At 40.5% G+C, this 17302-nt stretch overlaps 1 protein-coding gene across 2 annotated transcripts in view; it reads left to right on the top strand.

Moving 5' to 3' along the window:
- Lama3 (laminin subunit alpha 3) overlaps positions 1–17302 on the top strand; it is a 231647-nt gene that overhangs the window by 15793 nt on the left and 198552 nt on the right. For both annotated transcript variants that reach the window (XM_046433650.2, XM_046433639.2), the window contains exon 2: positions 6218–6370. In XM_046433650.2, coding sequence (XP_046289606.1) covers positions 6218–6370 — 153 coding nt within the window. The remainder of the gene's footprint in view (positions 1–6217; positions 6371–17302) is intronic.

Genomic DNA, 17302 nt, shown 5'->3' with positions numbered 1-17302 from the left:
CTGCACTTGTACCACTAGACAGCTGTCTTAGTCAGCTTTTTCATCCCAGTGACCAAAAGACCTGACAAGAACAACATGGGGAGGGGGAGTTTATTTGAGGCTCACAATTTCCGAGGTTCAAGTCCACAGGTGGCCAACTCCATAGCTCTGGGCCCAAGATGAAGCAGATCATCATGGCAGCAGCCTAACACACGACAACCAGGGAGGAGAGAGAGAGAGAGGAGAGAGAGAGAGAGAGAGAGGAGAGAGAGAGAGAGAGCACTCTGCTCATCAGGCACAATATATGCCCAAAGGCTACCCCTAATGACCTACTTTCTCCAGCCACACCCTACTTGCCTACAGTTACCGCCTAATTAATCCATATCAGTGGATTAATCCACTGATCATGTTACTCCTTATAATCAAAGCATTTCACCTCTGAAAATTCTTGCATTGTCTCACACATGAGCTTTTGGGGGATACCTCATGTCTAAACGATAACAACAGCTATCCCCCTTCTTCCCCTTCTCTCTTCTGCCCATCCCCAGCACTTCCTCTTGAAGTCATCCCTCTCTGCATTCCTCTCTTGGTTCCACCATTTGGACAAATTGCTCCACCTCTTTGGGCCTGTCTCCTTAACTCTAAGAGTCTCATGATTGTCCCTACATGGTGGACTTGTCATGGTGATGAAGAGTGAGTACCTGTGAAGTTCAAGGTGCCGTGTGTGATGTGTGGGTGTTTCCCTTTTGTCATCACTGTCACCCAGGAAGCCACTCTGTGACTGCTGCCCTGTTCTTCTCTAGGTGCACCCTGTGGATGCCAGTCATCATCGCCCCTGTGGTTCTCAGACTGTAGTGCACAGAGGAATCACTGGGGGTGGTTTTAAAAATTCTGATTCCTAGGTTCCCACCAGAGATGCTGATTCGGTAAGGTCAGGGCAGGGCCCAGGAGTCAGCCTTTTCAACAACACTGAATTGGTTTTAGTGGCAGTGTTGTCTTGTCCCTGGTGTGGAGCTTCATGGATGGCATCTCATTTAATCCTCACACGGACAGCACAAGATCAGCAGGATTAGCCCATTTTAATAAAGAGAAACCAGAGCCTCAAAGGAGACTAAATACTTCCACTAACAAGCCACAGCTGTAATTGGTAAAGCCAGGATTTGAACCTCTGTCTATTCTCCTCCAACATATCTTTGAAACAGGTTAGAAAGACCTCCCACCTCTGCTTAGAATTTTCCCTGGATGAACATAAGTTTTGAACTACATGCATCACGATTTTTCAGACATTTCCTTATCCTCTTTTAAAAATATTTTTCATACCTGGAACCAACTCTAAATTCTTTGATTTCTCTCTCTCAAATCCCTAACTCCAGGAACTTGGCCCAGGTAGATATGCATGCTCCACCCCCTGGTGTCATAAAGCCTGAGTGGAAGGTACAGCGCTGGATGCTTTCTGTGTTCTGTGCAGTTGGCACTCACCTCACTGTACTCAGACATTCTGGAAATTTACAAGATGTTTGTCTTAATCACTGTAACCAAGCCTGTGTGCTTTGGTACCTCTCAGAAAGGAGGATGCTCTGAATAAGATCTTTGCAAAGGAGCAATCTCTGACATTGGCACACCACAGAATGTTCTTCAGTTCAGGGCTCCAGCTGGCTTAGGTTTGGGCATGTGAGACTCTGTAGCTTCCAGAACATTAGTGAGTGATGGCTAGCAGTGAGGTCCACGGCAGCATGACTGTGGTGGTTCATAATGGGACTGTGGGTGGATGAGTTTGGTTTATTACTCATCTTGCCAGGATTTCTGTGGCTGCTATGGGGACATCTAAACGATTGTCATCAAGGCTCTATTTTTGGTTTTGATGGTAAGTTCTTTCCTCAACTGGGTCTCTTTTTACACATCTGGGAGTGGGTCAGGTATTTGGAATATCACATGATGGTTATTTCAGGGCTGCCTCACACTCCATCCAAATCTAAGGCAGCTCTCCTTGATGGAGCTTACAGACTAATGTGTCCAGGATGGAGTGTCTTGAGCTATAGGTAATGTCACCAGATTCAAAGGCCGGTCCTGGTTCTAGCATGTCCTAGCTGTGTGGCTTGAGACACTTCACCTGTTTGAGACTTGGTTTGTTCATCGTTAAGTTTTGTGTGCTTTGATATAAACCAGACAGGGTTGTGAAAATTAAGTTAAATATGGTACACCTCTCCTGCATGCCATACCCTCATGTTTATGTAAATCAAAACACCTTTTTTGGAATGTGGGGGCTCAAATCATCTCTCAGCCAATCCAACTATTAGTGTTTGTTTTTACTCCAGTATCCAGTACAATGCACTCCAGATTGTGGGTAATTTGGATAAGTTGGATAAATGAATCAATGTTAAAGCAATAAAACAGAAGTTACGTTAAGGGACTGTTATAATCAATGCCTACTTTCTTAGACCAATACAGTGTTTGCACTGTGGATTCAGTTGCAAAGTATTGCATGAGAGAGAGGGCTTTAAGTTAAGGAGAATCATTAAAAATGTTATGAACTAGAAGAGACTATATTTTTCCATCCTTCTAAAAAAGTGGAGGTCACTCCCTGAGGGACAAACATGACTTACCCCTGGGACTACCACTTTTGGAGCTCAACTCTGTTTAGTTGTTTATTTGAACAGTCTTATCCCCTTTCTACCCTCTCCCATTACATTTTATTTTTTATTTATTACATAGATGACAATAGTGGAGTGAATTACATTCATAATTATCCATTTACAGCACAATTTTTCGTAACTCTGTATCCCATTACATTTCTACTTCCTATATAACTGGACTAACAATATCCTCAGCATGATTCAGTGTCCTTGTCCTGTTTATCTTTTGGTGTTGAATAGTTTCTGGTACAGATTAGATGATCAGAGCAGATTTGTTGCATGGTAGGATGAATAATTGTTCTCTCTCTGTTCCCTTCTCCTCTTCAACTTCTGTCAGTTTTGTCCTGCTTTTATTTATTTTTGGCTATTTAAAAAACCATTGGGTCTCAGATGCAGAATTGGATTAAGAATGTCATAGCTCTCAGGTTATGACATGCTCCTAATGTTGGTTTTTGCATTGCCTGCTCATATATATGGTGTGTCTTTTAAATAGTACAATAAGCATCCATGAACCACTACCAAAACCAAAACCAAAACCAGAGCCTTGATGTTAACCTATGCCTAAGAATATAAAATTCCCCCCCCATTCTCTCTGCTTCTTACAATCACGAATCTTTAATCATTCCTTTGCTTTCTTTTTTATATAGTTTTAAAAATCATATCTGTAAGTATTTCTTTAAATGTAAGTGCTTTTCATTTTGGTTGCTTTTAGCTTTATAAAAAGTATACCATGCTCTTTTTCACTTAAGTTATTGCTGATGCTGACGAATATGTGCAAGAATTTGTTTGGGGTTGAATTTCTGCATTTAGGAAATTGTGAATTTTTGATGTTAGGAGTAATACCAAAACATTTTTCAAAGTTTTATACCAATTACTTTCCTACTATGAATTTTCTAATATGCATAATCACCAAACTTTAAATCTAGGCCTAATGAATGGGTATAAAATAGTATTGCACTGCGGTCTGCCTGGAGCCCTAATGATGCTCATGGTAAACATATCTCCAAATATTTATTGCCTCTTCTGTGAAATGTCTATTCTTCTTTTGGATCATTTTCTGATTGAACTGTTTATGGTTCTCTATTTTAAAGAGTTTGGTGTATACTTCTGATGAGAATTCTTTGTTGATTTCATGTTCCCTGTTCAAATTTTGGTTCTTCGAAGTATTAAAAACCACCCCAAAACTTAGAGACTAAAACAATAAAGGTTTTCCTCTCCACAAGTCTGTGGATTGACTGGGCTCAGCTGGATGGTTCTTCTGCTGCATGTAGTATCAGGTGGGGTAACTCATTCGTTATGTTCAGCCAGTGGCTGGGGTGGACTGAAAGGTCCAAGATGTGCCAGGTGTCTCTGTGCTCTTCCATTTGTCCTCTCTAGTGGGGTACGACTGGTTTTTGTTACTGCTTAGTGACTCAGGGGTAGTTGGTTGTCTCACCCAGAGGCTAGCTCCTGAGACGAAAGAAGCAGAACCTACCAGTCCTCATAAGGCCTATGCATGGATGTCCCAGAATAACACTTCTGCTAAAAGAAAGTAAATAACAAAGTCAATCTGGACTCAAGAGGAGAGAGTACCCTCCAGGGAAAATAGCCTTTTATCTTTTTGTAGTTGAAGTAGCCACCATATACAGAGAGAAAAGGAATTGCTAAGACATTGATTGGAACCACCATGGGGGATTATTGACCACGTGTATAGTGTGAATCTCTTCTACTTGTAACTTTTCACGTCTCTAAAGTACCTTCAATGAACCAAAATTCTTATTTTTAATATAGTCAATTTTATCTATGTATTCTTTTGTGTCTGAAGAAAACATCCGTTGCTCTAAGTTCTCAAGGATATTCATGATTTCCACTAAGAGAATTTAATGTTTTATTTTTGACATTTGAGTTTTTAGTGCATTTGAGTTCTGAAGTTGCTTTATGTTTGTGACTTGGGTAGAAATCCAATTTATTAGATCTAGAAGGAATATCTGTGGGATAGAGAATATCCTTCCTTCTCCCAACAATTCTTGTTTTTGCTCATTTTTTAATATGCTAAGATTTCTTAAGTGCAATGGACTGTTTTCTGGTGCTCTGTTCTATCCCAAAGTTCTATTTTCTTATCTTTCCTTCCTTAATTACAATAGCTTCATAATAAGCCCTGATACCTTGAAGGGAAAATGTCTTACTCTCTCTCTGGACTCTCTTTTCAGCAATATCTGAACTTTTCTGGGTTCTTCACAGTTATATATACATTTTATAATTATCTTACTGTGTTTCAAGAAAATTCTTATTGAGGGTTTCATCAGAATAATATTGACTCTATAGATCAACTTGGGAAACATTTTTATTATGTTCCTTTTGAAGAAAATCTTTCCATTTATGTAGATTTTGAAAATTCTCTTAATTGAATTTATTTTATGTTTGATAAATTTCTTCTGAGGTAATTGATATTCTCTGAGACAATAGGAAATGGTGTTTTTTCCTTTAATTTTCTGGTTCTTTGTTGCTATTATGCAGCACATTCTAGAGCAGGCTGTGAGTTTAAGTTTGTTTCTCTGTCTTTATCTACGTGGGAGCAGAGTAGTTCAGTATGTGGAATCCTACCTTGGCTAAGCATGGTCCTTTGACCCAGTTAAAGTATATTCAACCTGGAAGAGAGGCCTTAGTTCAGCTTTTTTTCCTTATTGGTGCATTGTAATTAATACGTAACAGTATGATTTGTTGTTAGGTTCAGTTTTTTAGATGGTAATTGGTAATAAAATTCCTGCAAAAACAAACAATAACAAAAGAAAAAAAGCCAGAATCAATATAATCTGTCTACAAAAAACAAAAAAGAAAGAAAGAAAGGAAGAAAGAAAGAGTAATTTCGTTAGGAGTTAGAGTTTATAATACCAAACAGACATTGCTCAAAGAAAAATAGGTTCCAATTTACCCATTGAATGAATTGCTGACTTCTCAACTCTGTTCTTCACAGCCATCCACCTCTCCCCATTGAACTGTCAAGCCTTGGACCAGCTGACCTCTATGCCTTTGCTCAGGCTGTTTCCTCCACATGGAACACTTTCACTCTTTGATGCTCACTGTCACTTTCCAAAACCCTTCCTATCTTCCCAGACAGCTTAAGCACTATCTCTTCCACCCTGGGATATCTGTAGCCCTTGACCCCAACACTCTGTACTCTGCAGAGACACTTGCCATCCCCACTTCCCTAATGGTTATTTATATACTTAATACCTCCACTGGGACCATGCACAGTGATCCACTTGGTAACTCAGTGCCTCATACAGAATTGCAAAGAGTAGGATTTAAAGAGTGAAATGAATTTGTTGAAGTGGAAACATCTTTGCATTCCAGATACAGCAGGTTCTTCTTAAATTACTGTGGGGGGCAAGAAAAACATAACTGTAAAGGTTGCAAGATAAATATAATTTATATCCTAGATGATGGCCAGGTGACATGATTTAAGATTAAATAAAAGAGGAAGATTTCACCAAGAACATATTATGATAAATTCCAACAGCTGACATCAATAAGCTGTATGGAATAATCTTTGTTTAGTTAACTTTTGCTAAATTGGTAAGAAAAAAATTGCTTGAAAGTTTAAAAAGGAGTGTTTTGTTTTTCAGGGTCAGTTTTGTGACTATTGTAATTCTGAAGATTCTAGAAGAGCACATCCAGCCACCAATGCAATTGATGGATCCGAACGTTGGTGGCAAAGCCCTCCTCTGTCCTCAGGCACACAGTACAACAAAGTCAACCTCACCCTGGATCTGGGTCAGGTGAGTTTCGCTTTCGATTGGAACAGAAATATTAGTTTGATCACTGTTTCTGTGGTGATTTCTGACATAACAATAATTATCATAAGAAATGAACTTCAGTTTTAATTCACTAATCATTATTAAACCTTTGACTTTAATATTTGCTTATAAATAAAGTTGTACAATATTTTTTGTGACTGGCTTATTCCACTTTTCCTAATCTTTCAAGTTTCATCCATGTAGAAGCCTGTGTCAGAATTTCCCCCGTTTCTAAGGCCAAATAGCATTCTATTCTATGTATAGATCACATTTTGTTTATCCATTCATCCATTGATGGACACTTGGATTGCTTCCAATTTTTGACTATTGTAAGTAATGCTGCTATGAACATGGGTGTGGCAGAGATATTTTTATAACGTTTTCTTTCCTGGAAATCCTGGCGACGTGAACACTGACTACCATAGTTTAGGACTTTGGCCAGCTGGCCCATAAGGGAACCAGGCTTCAGGCCTGTCTTCCTCTAATAAGCTAAGAAGGTCTTCAGGATGGCTGCCCCTGGTGCATTCAACCAGGATAATCAATCCCTTCTGCTTTGATTGTGGATTCTACTCTTGTGATTAGAGGCATTTTGTGGCCAAGATGAAGAGATTTTGTGGATTCATTTAAAACCCAAGTCAGTTGATCAAAAAGGGGATTTTCTTGGGTGGATCTTTCTGATTAGGGGAATTCTAAGAAGGGACTGGGCCCTTCCTGCAGGAAGAGATTTGACCCATGGTCTAAAAGTCTTCTGCTAGTCTTGAAGGGCCAAGATGTCATGTTGTGAACTTACCACAGAGACACTATGTGGTAAGGACCTTATGGTGGCCCCTAGCCAACCACCAGTAAGGAAATAGGGACCTCAGTCCTCTAACCACAAGGAACTGAATTCTTCCAATATCATGTGGAAACTTAGAAGCAAGTCATTCCAGGCACCTTATTGCAGCCTTGACCTTGAGTAAAACCTTGAGTGAAGAATCCAGTCATGCATGAATCTTAACCTGACAAACAGCGAGATAATACATATGTGTTGTTTAGCCATTAAGTTTGTGGTAATTCCATTGTATATCAGTGGAAAACTTCTTGCACCTTCTTATTTCCTCTTTCAGACCTGGGAGCACCTCCCATTTGTTTCATCCTATCCTTTCAACAATTATTTAAGTTCTTTTATGTCCCAGGCAATGTTATAGGCATTTGATTTTATCAGGAAACAAGAGATGGAAATTCCTTCCCTCATGGCACTTATATTCCAGTAGGGGGCAGTCAATAAAAATATACAAAATATTTTTAAACATCTTTGAGGCAGTGGTACATTTTTTTTTTGGTACTGGCAATTGAAGTCGGGGGCACTCAACCACTGAGCCACATCTCCAGCCCTTTTTTGTATTTTATTTGGAGACAGGGTCTCCCTGAGTTGTTTAGGGACTCGCCATTGCTGAGGCTGGCTTGAACTAGTGATCCTCCTGCCTCAGCCTCCTGAGCTGCTACAATTACAGGCATGTACCACCATGCCCAGCTGGTAATTTTTATTTAATAAAATAAAGTGAACTTCAACGAACACTTATTTTTAAAAAGAACAGACTAAACTTTTGTGCCTCCAGAAAATACTATATATAATACAATGGAAAATTCTCTAAAAAAGTTTAGGAACAGGAAAAGCAATGCCAATTAAGTCAGACTGAAGGACATCTTTTCGTTCTTTATGTTGAAGCAACATGTATTTCAACAAACATGTTTTGTCTTGTAAGATTCATATTTTATGCCCCAATTGGTAAGGTCTGTTTTCTGCCTTGTGCTGGAATTTACCATGAGAATGTTATTGTGAGGCTAGATTTCATGATTTCAGAAGAACATTAAGACCTAGACCTAGGAAGTGTGCATTTTGATGCATGGTTGGGAAGTAAAATATAGATCATTAACTTCTGATGACTAAGTCACTTTTCTTCACCTATTGAGAATTAAATTGGACTTTGACATGCGTAGTCCATTTATCAGCTTATGTTGTTGCTAAAGGTCAGTTTTATTTGTTTTCTTTTGAACTTGGTAGTTTTCATTGTTAGTTTTCTAAAACATCATCTTCAGAACTCAATCCTAAAGGGCAGTTTTGCCTTCACAAGGTGGCATGTGTGGAATAGTTCTGTGACTCAGTAAAGCCATTGTGTTTTCTGGGGTTGTTCACTTTCATATGGTGGCACATTGTTCATTAGTTTCAGGATGTACAATAAGAACACAATGTCTTGCTGGGCATGGTGATGCACACCTGTCATCCCAGTGGCTCAGGAGGCTGAGTCAGGAGGATTGTGAGTTCAAAGCCAGCCTCAGCAACTTAGCAAGACTCTGTCTCTAGATAAAATATAGAAAAGGGCTGAGGATGTGACTCAGTGGTGAAGCGACCTTGGGATCAATCCCTGGTACAAAAAGGAAAAAGAGAGAGAGAGAGAGAGAGAGAGAGAGAGAAAACAAAGTCTAAAAGGAAGCTTTCATATTATTTGGCCAAATAGAATGAGCTTATTGTTTACATGTAGAGTGAAATGTAGATGTCTAGTTGTTAAAAGCAGAGTCTGGAATACAGGGACATTTGTTTCTTCCTGGACTCCTGGTAGCACATGCCCCAGTGAGATAGAAGGTGGAGTGACAGAATTAGATACACATCCTGGACTTCCTTCAGAATCCAAGTGACACCCTGTGGCTCCCCTATATGCACTTTCCTGCTCCCTCTCCCAGGTGAGGTCTGAGGTCTACCTCCTGGTAGAGGTAGGTGTGGGGGCTCCTCATGGTACCCTGAAGTCAAGAGGGCTGGGAGGTTGAGAAGAGCTGTCCCTCCGGTAGGAATGAAGAGGGGAACTAGCACAGGAGCAAGACAGGAGCCATGGCAGAGCAGGCCCGGCTTGTTGTCCAGTGAACGAGAAGATCACCGGGAGAATTCCAAGGCTTTCATGCAACTTGTAATGTCTTTAAGAATATGACTTGTAAGCTGTTAGTAGTAAAAACATACAAAGACAAAACCAACACCCTGTCCAAAAACCTCGAAAGGACTGGTGTTTGCTTCATAGGTTAGTGGTATGAAGAGAGAGGACCTGTCCTGCATGGCTGCTGGGGAAGGAGGCCTGTCTGCCCGGGGCAGGTGGTGACTGCAGGAAGTAGCAGCTGAGACAGTCTTTTAGGCCTTGTAGAGCAGAGGCCTCGATGCCCACAGCCCCCTGATCTTCCTCTGAGTGGCAGTGATGGATTGTTCCTCTCCCATCTCACCCCAGGTACTCACCCATCTTGAAGGCCTGCCTGATTCCCTACTTCCCGCCTCAAGGCTCTTTCTGGGGCCTGGGAGCTTTTTAAAGGTATATATAGAACACCTTGGAAAAGATCTGCATTTTATGCCCCAGAAACAAATTTCATCCCACCAGGAATGGGAATTGGTGGAAAATACCCCCATTTTCCTTTCTGAAGGGCATTCTACATAATTTGTAATTCAGAGTGTCACTAGTGAAATGAAGCTTTGGTAGTCCTGGTAGTAATTGTCTGATTAATACATCACTCATTGGCCTTTCCCTGTCTTTTATGTCCCTCACTCCCAATTTATGCTTCTCGAGGTCAACTCCTAAATAAACAACCTGCACACAAATCTTTGTCCTGTGGCTTTAGAGAGGACCCAAAGTAAGTCCGAAGAAAGGGGCTTGTGTGTACAAGCCAACATTATGACAAAGTTATTTAGAATGCAATGGATAGAAAATTCAAAAAGTATTTATAAATCTCTAAGATTAACAGTAATAAAAGAGGGATGGCACTGTGGCTCAGTGGTAGAGCACTTATCTCATATGCATGAGGCCCTGGGTTTGATCCTCAGCACCACATTAAAAAAGAAAAATAAACAAATAAAGACATTGTGTCCATCTACAACTAAAAAATTAAAAAAAGAGTGATGAGGGGCTGGGGATGTGGCTCAAGCGGTAGCGCACTTGCCTGGCATGCGTGCGGCCCGGGTTCGATCCTCAGCACCACATACAAAACAAAGATGTTGTATCCGCCGATAACTAAAAAATAAATATTAAAAAAAAGAGTGATGAAAGAAATAACATTATAATTTTAAAAAAACATCGGCCACAGGAAAAAATTCTATTATTCTACCTTTTATTTTTTTTTTCATGAATTTACCTTGAGCCACCCAGGGGCCAGATGTAAACCACAGGATCCAACCATCTGAGGGTGAATTTAATATGTGTAGATGCCATCTAAGATTTTCTTTTCTTTTTGGTCTTTTTCAACATTTATGAGACTCTGGTGGATGAATCAAAAACATTCTTTGTGGACCTCATCAGTTGTTCTGGCTCAGAGATGGAGGGAGGTCTGGGCTAGTTTCTGATTCTTCTTGGACTTGAGGACTTTGGAGATTAAATTGTTTGGTAGATGAGGTCACTAAGAATCTGACTCAGCTGAGACCTTGGGTAGATAGGGTCCAATCCAGAAGGTGGATGACTTTTGGCTTGTCATGACCCAATCTTTCTGGATTCCTCTGGAATTGCCTAGACTACAAGCTTCAGGAGGCCAGGGACCATGTCTTCTGTTCTCACTACTTCTTTGGCTCCCAACATCTTGCACAGTGCTTAGCATATGGTAGATGCTCAATAACTATTTACTGAGCTAATGTACAATGAACCAAGGGTAACTGAATTATCTGCAGTTGTCCCAGGGTATAGTGGCAATGAAAGCATATTGCCATGAGACCAAATCTCTTGATGGAACTGGGCTAATTATACTTGTGTCTTTTGCAACACCTTCTAAGTATTTTGTAGCTATAACAAGATTAGAGGATATTGAAGACAAATTTTTTACTAATAAGTATGCTATTAATGAGCATAATCATGAGACTCTACCCATGGAAGCAAAAAAAAATTGTTAATTGGTAGAAAATCGGGTGCCAGTAAAATCTCCTGGGACATTGTGTGACGGAGGGGGTGGTGCTGTTTTATCTTTTATGATCCTGTAGTAATCTGAACATGTTAACTTGAAGCATCCTTGAAGTAATTTATGCATTAGGAAGAATCTGTTAATATGGCATTTTCTCTTTATACTTAAAGCTGATTAGATCCAGAGGAACAAATTGGAACTTCTGAGATGTTAAATTTATTTCTCTCAATTGCTACCCCAAATAGCATTGATAATAGATATGAGTAAGTAGATTCCAAGACCATTAAACACTATTATAGAAAATAATGTCTGACCTAAAAAGTGAACAATATGTTCTCTGTTCCTACTGGCTCCTTTTCAGTATTTTCTTTTTCCAACTGATGTGTTTTACCACTAAGATTGAAACAGATAAACTGGGACTCTTGGTGTCTGTGATGGTTAATTTTCTGTCATCTTGGCTGAGGGCCATGGTGCCCAGATATTTAATAAAACATTCCTGATGTTTGTGTGAGCTTCCCCTCCCCAAGAATAACATTTAAATTGGTAGATTTTTTGAGTAAAACAGATTGCCTTGACTAATATGGGTGGATCTCATCTAAAGAGTTGAAGGTGTGAATACAAAAAGCACTGACCTTTCCTTAAGAAGGAAAGAATTCTGCAAGAGATGATCTTCAGACTTGAAGTATAACATTGCCTCTTCTGCGTTCTCCAACCTGCTGACCCCTGCAAGCTTTGGTCTTGGCAGCTTCCATAATTGCATGGGCCAATCCCTTAAACCAATCTTTCTCTCATATATACACACACATTCTATTAGTTATGTTTTTGTTTCTCTGGAGAACTTTGATTATCACAGTGCCTAAGTACAACATAATTTTATTTCATAATCTTATTTTTCCCTACTGGAAACAAAATATTTATTATTCATATCCCTTAGGATAAGTCTTTTTAAATTAATTTTTAATTTATATATGACAGTGGAATGCATTACAATTCTTATTACACATGTAGAGCACAATTTTTCATATCTCTGGTTGTATATAAAGTATTTCACACCAATTCGTGTCTTTATACATGTACTTTGGATAATAATGTCCATCACATTCGACCATCATTTCTAACCCATGCCCCTCCCTTCCCCTCCCACCCCTCTGCCCTATCTAGAGTTCCTCTATTCCTCCCACGCTCCCCCTCCCTACCCTACTATGAATCAGCCTCCTTATATAAGAGAAAATATTTGGCATTTGGTTTTTTTTGGATTGGCTAATTTCACTTAGCATTATCTTCTCTAACTCCATCCATTTACCTGCAAATGCCAAGATTTTATTCTCTTTTATTGCTGAGTAATATTCCATTGTTATATACGCCACATTTCCCTTATCCATTCACCTATTGAAGGGCATCTAGGTTGGTTCCACAGTTTAGCTATTGTGAATTGTGCTGCTCTAAACATTGATGTTGGCTGTATCCCTGCAGTATGCTGTTTTTAAGTCCTTTAAGGTATAGACAGAGGAGAGGAATAGCTGGGTAAAATGGTGGTTCCATTCCCAATTTTCCAAGAAATCTCCATACTTCTTTCCATATTGGCTGCACCAATTTGCAGTTCCACCAGCCCTAATCTCCATCATGTGGGATCAGGCCCCAACTTCCTTAATAAGACTCTTTGGCGCAAGAATTAAAATCAAGAATCAATAAATGGGAGGTACTCAAACTAAAAAATTTCTTCTCAGCAAAAGAAACAATCTGTGAGGTGAACAGAGAGCCTACATCTTGGGAGAAAATCTTTACCCCTCACACATCAGATAGAGCACTGATCTCTATAGTATATAAAGAACTCAAAAAGCTAAGCACCAAAACAACAACAACAACAAAAACAAAACCCACAAACAAATAAACAAAAATAACCTCCAAATAACCCAATCAACAAGTGGGCCGAGGACCTGAACAGACGCTTCTCAGAAGATGATATACAATCAGTCAACAAATATATGAAAAAATATTCATCTCTAGCAATTAGAGAAATGTAAATCAAAACTACTGTAAGATTTTATCTCATTCCAGTCAGAATGGCAGCTATTATTTTGTATTCTCGAGACAGTCCAAACATAGCTGATCTTGCCCTGGAAGCTCCCTTTCAAATAATGACTCAAAGACATATGCTCTTTCCATATTGTGGCTCTACCGTCTTCAACATATGGTTTCCAAGGTTGTCCTGGGGTCATCTCCCAGCAGGCATGAGCAAAGAACATGGAGGATTATGGGAAAGTCTGGAATTGGCATATTCGTATTCTAGGAGTTTGTATTCTGTTGGCTAATGGGTCCAGAGGCAGCTGGGAAATGTAGTGTAGCTGTTGCCTAGAAGAGGAGTCTCTGCTGTGTGTGCTGCAGTGCTCCTGCCAGTTCTGAGAGCTGACTCTGCATCTCTTCTAGGCCCTGTGTTAAGTGACATCAATTTGGTTACTTGAAAGGCACTCATATCACAGAAATCAGCCAATATTACAAACTCAGGCTGTGTCCTTCTGAGAGTCAATTAGCATCTCTCTCACTTTTTTCCACATCCTTCTATTTCCTTCTTCCCACTTATCATTTTTATTGTCATTATTTTTGTGTGCTGGGGATTGAGGCTACGGCCCCTCACATGCTAGGCAAGCATACTACCACTGAGCTCCCCCCTCAGACTCTTACTTATTGAGTTGATCATTCTATCTTACTCCCTAATTCTTGGAATCTGGCTCCTTTCCATTGATGCTTCACTGCTCTAATCTGGAATAAAGTCCAAGTTTCTTAGCATGGCATGAGCTTCTCCAGAATCCAGCTGTTTTAAACCTCTTCTTGAGGTAGAGACCTGACTGCAAGAATCTGGTGCTGGTGGTTTTTTTTTTTGGCCTCTGGGTGTTATTCTGGTACTGTTCACAGCCCCCCCAGCTTCCTGCTACCCTCCAAGCTGTTTCTGTTTCCTTCGAGGCACCTGCTATGCTGGGGTGTAAAGGCCACATACATCATAGTTTCCTTAAGGACAGGGGCTGTGTGTACAATCTTCTTTTTAAATCCAGGGAGATGAAAACTTCCAGAATTGTAGTATTTCCTCAAACACATTGAACTGAATAGAAAGATGAATCCCAACTGTTCTTTCCATATTATCCATTTGATGTTATGTCTTGCTGGGATCACAAACAACTCTGCTTTATTTTAAAGATCCCTAACATTTACATTTGTTGGTGTTCCTAGAGCTAACACCACAAATATAACAGCCATAACAGAAGACGAGTTAAATATGTTTCCTTCCAAAACACTCAGCCGGCTGCCGGCGGACAGCATGCATCCAAGCAACGGAGTAAGGATAAAAGCTGGATTAGGAAGGAGCAATACTAGGAAGTGAAACATTTTCCTTCTGGAATTTTCTCCCACTCTCTAAACAGAGAAGTCAGTATGATGAAGGGATCAGTGGAGGTCACCATGACCCACTTGGTGACTCTTACCAGGTAACTCTGGGTTACACTCAATTAGGACTCTAGGCCATTGTAAAGTTGACAGAGGGATGTTTCTTGTCATGAAAAGTGACAGTCAGGGTTTGGCATCCCATGGAAAAGTGCAGCCTGTGGTCCGGAGGGAGGCATCAGCAGCTGCAGCTCACGGTCTGCTGAATCAGCCCACATCTGATAGGTCTCTCACATAGCAAGACGGCCAACATGCAAATGGGATTATGGCCCATGGTGATGAGAGAAAAATAAACAAAAACAAAGTTCTTGGTGCCATTTAGAAAAGGCTGATCCTATTTCCATGAGTTGAGAAGACTGGAGGGAGATGGCATGCTGGGGAGGGTCAGGAATTACACTGGGTGGGGAGTTGAAAAGGAAAGGTTACCATCTTCTCAGGAAGGGCCTGGGCTGCTGCACCAACCTTTAGGCATATGGGGATGGTCAGAGTGGGAAGGGGACTGAGGTACAGAGCAGAAGTGGTCATGGTCAGGGTACCCAGGGATCCAGTGGTGGGCTTGGTAGTTGGGGAAGACTCACGGCCTACAGCTAGAGGCTCCTGTGGGCATATGTGAATGTTCTTTGAGCACCATAAAGAGTAGACAAAAAAGGAATATTATAAGCATTCCTCCAAAGAATGGTCATCGACCCCCTCCTCTGCCTTCCTAGGCTTCCGCTGAGTTTAAGCTCCTTTATATCTTTAAAGTGAGTGAAGTGTGTATAAATACATTCACACCACAGTTCTGGGGACTCAGTACTGATGTTACATCTTCCCAAATACTTGCATTCTAAAAGATTGCTATCTATTTTTGACACAGAACTATGATTTCTAGAAATTTCTCTTAAAGAACTATGAAGTGCTCAAGTGTTCGATGCAGGATGTACATCAGAAATCTCTTCATAATGGCTCAAAATGGGAAACAATCTCATATCCAATGAAAGGGGATTGGTTCAGACCATGGATTAATAGGTGGCCTTTCAAATGATGCTATAGACACAACGTATGTCCATGCAAGTTTGTGAAAAAAAAAAAAACAAAGCTACATGTAAGTATAAGCATATATAGTATGTTATAATCCTATGTTGTAGTTAAAAGAAATACTGTGCATGTAAGCAAAGTGCCAGGAAAAAGAATACTTCTCTCTGGATGGCGGAATTACTAGCAATTTTTACTTTCTTCTATAAATTTCATTCAGATGGTTGGCTTTGGATTATTACCTAGTGTAAAACCAGCTCCATGACTCTCTAGCTGGGTGATATTGGACCCTCTAGCTAATCTCTCAGGGTCAGTTTCTTCATCTGAAATATGGGGATGAATCTAGTTCCATCCTTCTAGGGGTCATTTAGAGAAATTAACAAAATAACACAGGAAAGCTCTTAGAATAGCACCTCACACACTGTGAGAACTCCCTCTGCATTACCTATTGCATCTGTATTTTCTGCAATAAGCAGGCATTATTGTACAGTTAGGAAAACAATAGAACTATGTCCCTTCTGAGAAAAGGGAAGAGTTCAAGTGGACACAGGAACAATGATTCCTGGATTGAGGTACAAGCCTCCTTGGAGCTTTCCTGCTATTCTCCATCTCCCGCAATATGCGCTTCTGACTATGAGGTCTCAGGACGGAGTTGGCATGCATGAGATCTTAAGTGCCAACAGAATCAGAAATATAACCAGTAAATGGAAATTGAGTTTTTTTAAAGTGCATATTTTTATTCCTTAGCAAATCTTGAAAGCTATTTTATATTTCTTCCCTTGTGAAACTTTCATGATTTCAAGCATATTTTGGCTTTAAATCATGGCAGTTTTCCTATTACTATTAATGGCAAGCATATATAAAGAAAAACTGAATTCTGTGAATTCTTCACGATGGTTCTAACGAAAGCTTGAGTTAAATATGATGTCTCTGGGGAGTTGCTGGGCCCTGGTTGTCTCCTCTGCCTGCTCTCTTCCAGGGCACCAGCCTCATCCCACACAGAACTGTTGTTCCCTCATATACCTGCTGATCCAGAGCCTTTCTAGCCTTTAACTATCTACCTTCACTCTTTTCTTTCTGATGCCTCTTCTTCTGTGATTCTCTTCTCTTTTGTGTTTTCACTTTCTATTTTCTCATTACACCACCTTTTCTAAGTATAACCCACCATTTCTCTCTTGGGGTCACTGCCAGCTTTGGGGAGGGGTGCTATGCTGTGTCCAGGTAGAGCAGTGGTGTTGAGCTATAGGGTGCAAGACAGAGCTCCTGTGGGCACAGGCTCCCTGCCTGGACACTACAGCTGCACCCACCATCCATGCACAGAGACCTAGCAGCACAGGCAGTGTGGCATCGCACCTCCCCACAGCAGAGGGGCCAGGTTTCCGTCCCCTCTCCAGGCAACCTCAGCCACTCTAACTCACAGGGTTCCGTTGGGCAGTGCAGCCTGCAGATAAGGTGCTTTCTGTTTCTGTGTCAAACTCAAGAGCAAGCTCCTGAGCTGTTTGCATTCCTCTCTACTCTCAAACCGGTAATGCAAACGTTCCATGGTTGAGGAATTCCAGATTCAGC

The sequence above is a fragment of the Marmota monax genome, unplaced genomic scaffold (genome assembly GCF_021218885.2).
Source record: "Marmota monax isolate L192 unplaced genomic scaffold, Marmota_monax_Labrador192_F-V1.1 WCK01_AAM20220418_F8-fsc00126, whole genome shotgun sequence".
Lineage (NCBI taxonomy): Eukaryota > Metazoa > Chordata > Mammalia > Rodentia > Sciuridae > Marmota > Marmota monax.
This window is presented reverse-complemented; position numbering and strand designations above follow the sequence as displayed.